We start from the raw sequence: 6000 nt of genomic DNA, 5'->3' as shown, positions 1-6000 counted from the left end.
TCCTTCAACCAGCGACGGTAAAATAGGTTAATCCAGCCATCCATTTAATTCCTGTTGGATCTGACTGCGTGCACAACAGCTGCCCTGTATGTATGACAAGAATCTCTTCTGGAGTAATTTCATTATACAGGAGAACTTTGAGACATTCTTTGAGAGCTGAATAACTGCAAGATGGTTCTTTCTTAACCGTTCGTTAGTCACGCAGAAACAACTTTGTATTATCCAAATAAAAACCCAACGTTCTGCTATAATCGACTCAGAAAGGGAACCCCAGCATCTTATTTGTTCCCAAGGTTTCACTTCCCTGAGTGGAGGACAAATCTTTTCATTTTTCCTGAGGTAACCTCTCTTCCAATTAAGAAAGGTAATTAATTCGATCTTCCTGCAGATTCTGCCAAACTGCTACTTGACGGGAAACACTGCGAAACGTGAGCCCAGATTGCATGATGTTAATTTAAACTCTTGGCTGGGGTGCCGTGGGGTGGGGGCGGGGGTGGGGGGGGTGGGGGGGGAGCGGTGGTCGGTCCACTGCATCTGCGAAATGTGTTTTCGGTTGCAAATGGAGGGGGGGGGGGGGGGGGAACCTTTGAAAATGAGCGCTTTGACTCCAGGTTAATGTAATCCCATTTTAAACTAAAACTAAATAAACTTGCTGCTTTTTAATATCCTCCAAAACTACTAATGTAAACACTGAAAATGATAAACACAACTCCAGAAGAGCCAAATACAAATCGAAACCAGTTGCTGCCTCAGCGACGTCACATTTTGACTATTATTGTTTTCCTGAAAGCCACATGCTTTATAATCACTGTGCCCTTCCCTTGTTTATAATGTCACGGGCAATGATTTCCAGATGTTTCGCTTTACCACGGTTTGATCCAGCCACTAAAAGCCAAAGTAAACAAGGCATGAATAGCTACTTTTAACAAAACCCCAAATAGCAGTAAAAACGAGACACCCAGTGTGGCATCCTTTCCCCTTCTCAGGTTCTGAGTCTGTCAGGCATTCCTGGAGGCAGCACAAATGGGCCCTGGTTGTGAAGCCCCAAATTTCGAAACTGCAGAACATCCTGTTTTCTGCACTTGGATCAGCTGATTAGTCAGGCACTTTCAAACTTCCTGTCAAAACAATTAACTGTCTCAGCTGGGCTTTCCCTTGATGAATCTACAGTCGTTTTTTTTTCTCTTTCAGTTTTGGAATGACAGTGTTGCTGTTAATTAGAGCTGGGGCCACCGTCTCTCATTCCCTACCCTCTGGCAACTCCCCCCCACCCCCCCTCATACACACACACACACACCTCCTCTCCCCACACCAACCCGCCCTCAGTTGGAAAGCCCTGCTGCTCAGCTGGCGTCTTGCCCTGCAGGGTTCTGCTTGAAGGGTGGGATCTGGATCAAGTCAGTTCACAGAAGAGAGTTTTTTTAAAAAAAAATAGAAACAAAACATTCCTCTGCCTTTCGAATCACGCCAAGCTTTGAAGGGACTGGGAAGAAAAGTGTCAAGAATGGAGAAGAGGAACGGAACACAGAACGCCACTGGAAGCAGCACTGAGCTAGCCGCGACTCCAGGTAACACAGCTTTCTTATCGCTCAGTCCCCTTACCGTTCTGTTATACTTTCAACAAGTGGCTGCTCTAGCCTTTAAAACTGCGAAGCGCTGGCTCCTGACCACTCAGGAAGTTTAGGCGGGCGGAGCGTGAAGCTGCACATGACTAGGGATGGTTCTTGATTGCCGCTGCATTGGCAGCGAAAGCTGGTGGTGGCAACCGTCACGGTGCCCCTATGCCAGGGAGGAGATAGTCAGCTTCTAATCGCTGCCAGTGCTTTCAGCTCAAAGCTTATTTCTGTCAAAAGCCCCTCAAAGTGAAGGGCGGCCTGCGGTTGTAGCCAAGGAGCCTAACCATCATCGGATGGGACTGTGATGAGGTGCCCAAGCTCTGGATCAGCTTTCCTAGACCTCTCTGCCCCGCACCTACTCGGAACCCCCCACCAATCTTTTCTTCTTGTCTGATTACCGGCCCGTGAAAAGCCTTCGGATGTTTTCTTCATTAAAGGGGCTAGGTAAATGCAGATTGGTGTTGTTGTACAGAGGGTGACTGACTCCGAATGAACTATACTTCAATAAAGTATGGGGGGACGGAGGGGGAGGGGAGGGGTGACGATGGGTGGGGGGGGGAGACCAGAGTTGACAAATTCAGCAAGAAAACAAAATAGTAAAAGAATGTTCTGAAGGCAGGTTTTATCTGCATGTAGCCTCTGTCCTTCAGACAGAGTTGTGGCTAACATGCAGTGACACAGCAGGTTTGTACAATAACATGCTGACTCAGTGTGATAGGCAATGCTAGAAAATTAACTGTGTCTTCTGTGAAAGATAGCTTGAACCGTTATCAGCTGGCTAAGTGGGAATGAATGGGGCTTCTTTGCAACTGATGTATCCACAGAACATTTCAGCAAACGGTCCTCATCAAAGCTTCTTGGCAAATACAGGGCGTGATGACGCAAATCAGGTTGAAATATCTCACTGAGTTAATGACAGAACTTTCCATCCTCTCCCTCATTTCTCAAGATCCTTTTTCACCCTTTATCCTTTAAGCTGTATTATCTTCATTATTCAGTTTTTTGTTTAGATACTTTGTGTATTACTTAGAATGACAGCATTGGAAGAAGGACGTTCAGGCCCGTCGACCCAGGCCAGCGTCAATGCTCCCTCGTTGTCTACTTCATCCAACAGCACCTCCTATTCTTCCTTCCTTTCGGTGTTTACCGAGGGGCGATCGAACAGCCTGGCCCTGCCCACCTCGGTGATATGACGAGGCCATTAAATCTCGCAAGATTTACGACACAGGGGACACTTCGCGAGACGTTGCAATCTGCGTCTCGCCTTCACTAGCCAGGATCCAGATTTGCATATTTAAGCAGTTAGGCTCACTTAAATATGGCTGCGTCGGAGTATCACAAGGCCTGGGATCGAACACTCATGCCTGGGAGACCTCACTGTGGCACTGTTTAACACTGATTCCCACAAACATGGACCAGGCCTAACAGCACGTGGTGGTTGTGGGGGGGGGGGGCAACCGGAGGCCCTCGGAGGCCCTCGGGGGGGGCCCAGGCAACCAGAGGCCCTCGGGCAGTGCCCTGGCACCTCTGCTATCACCCTGGTAAAGCCACCCTGACACCACCGCCCTGGCACTGCCAGGGTGCCCAGCTGGCATTTCCAGGCAGGTAGGGCACTACCAAGGTGCCCAGGTGCTAGGTTGCCCAGACTGGGGATCGGGCCCTGGGTAGCCCTCCTCTTGTGCGGTGGGGGGGGCTCGAGGACCCCCTAATTGGTATGTTGGGCATTGAGGGGGGTCCGGACGCTGCGGAGGGGGAGTCGAGAGATCGTGACGGCATTGAGAAATGCCGGTTTAAAAAAGTGGGGTAAGTGTGGCACCGGCGGGCGTTCCCCACAAAGGCTCCCAAAAAACGAAGTCCGGTTTGATAGCAGCGTCGCTCTCAGCACAGTGGGCTCAGAGAAGCACCCCGCTATTCATGCCCAAAACTGGACTCTAGCTTTTTATTTTTGTTAAACTGTGCACCTACTGTCCCCTCAACCAATCCTGTGGAAGGAAGCGAGTTCCATATGTATCAGCTTTCTGGGTTAAATAAAAGGTCTTGAATTGTCCACTGAATTTGGTATTTACTGTCTCCTACTTATCGCCTGTGATTGTGATCTCACTCACAAAGTGGAAACATCTTCTCCATGTCTCACCCTATCTCACCTTAAAGATCTCCATAAGGTTATGGAAGTCTTGAGGTGTACTTGTAACTTTCCCTACCTCTGAGTTCAAGTCCACTCCAGGAGCTGATTGTCACGGAAGGAGCATTCAACGTGTGGCCAAACAGATCCATCATCACCATGTGAATCCTTCCAATATGTCTCATGGCTAGTGGTAAAGGTTTCCTGGTCAGCCACACTGCAGAAGGCAACGGCAGACCATGGCAGTACTTTGCCAATCACCATCACGAACCAATCCATTGGAAGGCCATGTTTGCCAATGCCGTGTTAGGGCATGGTACCTGGAGGAGGATCCGGTCATACTCCTCCGCCTTCTCTAGGCCTTTTCTCACTGGAGTGAAGAAGGAAGAGAGGTGACTTGATAGAGGTGTACAAGGCGATGAGAGGCATGGATAGAGTGGATAGCCAGAGACTTTCCCCCAAGGCGGAAATGGCTGTCACGAGCGGACATAATTTTAAGGGATAGTGCGATGAGACATTTGCCTCACGTGTCTGAACCAGTATTTAACGAGAGTTGTATTTGAGTTGCTGCACCCCACTTCAATTGGGAAATCACAAAATGAGAGATTCATAAAACATTCATCCAGTATCATTGACAAAGCTTGGTCATGAAATCTCCAACAAGGAGACCAAAAATGTTCACAGTTTTCCAGGTGTGGTCTAACTAGTGCCTTGTATAGTTTTAGCAAGACTACTATATTTTTATACTCCGTTCCCTTTGAAATAAAGGCCAACATTCCATTTGCCTCCCCTATTACCTGCTGAACATGGAGGCTAGCCTTTTGTGATTTACCCACGAGGATCCTCCCATCCTTCTGTGCAGCAGCTTTCTGCCGTCTTTCTCCATTTAGATAATATTCAGCTTCTTTATTCTTCCTACCAAAGTGCAGAACTTCATATTTTCCTGCAGTATGTTCCAACTGCTAACCCTTTGTCACTCACTTAACCTGTCTCTATCCCTCTTTCGACTCTTTGGACAGGATTCTCCAGCCTCCCTGCCCCGTGTTTCTGGGCGGCGGGAGCTGGCGCACCGTTCGCTGGCCGCAAAATTTTCTGCTTCCGCCACTGTCAATGGGATTTCCCATTGAAGCTCCACCACTCCGCTGGGAAAACTGCGGGCGGAGGTATGCTGCTAGCGGGACCAGAGAATCCCGCCACCAGCGAACGGCCGGAGAATTCCTGCCTTTCTCTCGCACACCACTTGCTTTCCCACCTATTTTTGTGTCATCCGCAAACTTGGCAATAATACATTCACTTACGGCCCCAGCATGGATCCCTGTGGCCCTCCACTAGTTTTAGGTTGCCATCCTGAAAATGTCCCTCTTATCCCAACTCTGGGTGTGATTCTGGGAACTCTGGGTGGCCGTACAATCGCCCTCTCTGTTCATCCATGAAAGTATACTATCCCCAACACCATCGGCTCTTATCTTATTAGGTAGCCTTTGATGCTGTAAATATACCACAGAATTGAGGGGATGCTGCGTCAATGGAAGTGCTGTCCTTTGGATGACCCATTCAATCAAGGTCTTGAGTGCTATCTGAGGTGGACCTTCTAAAGAGCCCGCGGCATTCTTCAGAGAGCTTCTTGTTTAACATTCCTCGCACGAGAGGTCCCAACAGAAATGGATTGGTCTATAGAGGTGTCATCAACTCTCAGCTCAGAGAGTTGGCCGACCCTCAATTAAATTTGGCTGGTGATCTGTTGGGGTGGGGGAGGGGAGGGGAACCCAACAGTTGAAGGCTCAAGACTGGGCCTGGGCAGCCACCAGCAGGATAAATTGCAGAAAGTGGTTGTGAGCAAGGTGGGTGGTGGTCCCAGGAGGGAGCGGTGACCTGGTTTACCTTTGTGAGGCCCCTGCTTCTCAAATTGGAGTCCCCTTTGTGTCATGACATCATGATTTCCATATTAAAAGGGGCTTGCTGCCTGAATCAGGTGGGCGATTTGGACACTTTCAAAATGGCCGCATTGTCAGCAGTTAAGAGGCACCATCCAATATTATATGGTTGTTACAGCTGTTTATGCTGGGTGAAAGCTGTGAGCATCGACACCATTCTGTTTACCTCCGTGCTTTTCATCAAGCAGAAACTTGGTTGCTGGTAAGATGAAATGTTTTGACGAGCCAAGGCCCTTATCTATAGTTGAGCCATTTCAAATTGCCAAGTCATGGCTACAAGGGAATGACACAGCAGATTTGCAAACAGTTATATTGACTCTGCAAAATT

At 48.6% G+C, this 6000-nt stretch overlaps 1 protein-coding gene across 1 annotated transcript in view; it reads left to right on the top strand.

Annotated features, from left to right (window-relative positions):
• The first annotated feature begins 944 nt into the window (after positions 1–944).
• LOC140426097 (uncharacterized) overlaps positions 945–6000 on the top strand; it is a 309460-nt gene continuing 304404 nt past the window's right edge. Inside the window, exon 1 of the mRNA XM_072510447.1 lies at positions 945–1568. Within this exon, the coding sequence (XP_072366548.1) occupies positions 1505–1568 (64 nt within the window). The 5' untranslated portion in view covers positions 945–1504. The remainder of the gene's footprint in view (positions 1569–6000) is intronic.

This window comes from Scyliorhinus torazame, chromosome 7, assembly GCF_047496885.1.
Source record: "Scyliorhinus torazame isolate Kashiwa2021f chromosome 7, sScyTor2.1, whole genome shotgun sequence".
Taxonomy (NCBI): Eukaryota; Metazoa; Chordata; class Chondrichthyes; order Carcharhiniformes; family Scyliorhinidae; genus Scyliorhinus; species Scyliorhinus torazame.
The sequence above is the reverse complement of the archived record's forward strand: the minus strand, read 5'-3'. Positions and strand labels throughout refer to the sequence as shown.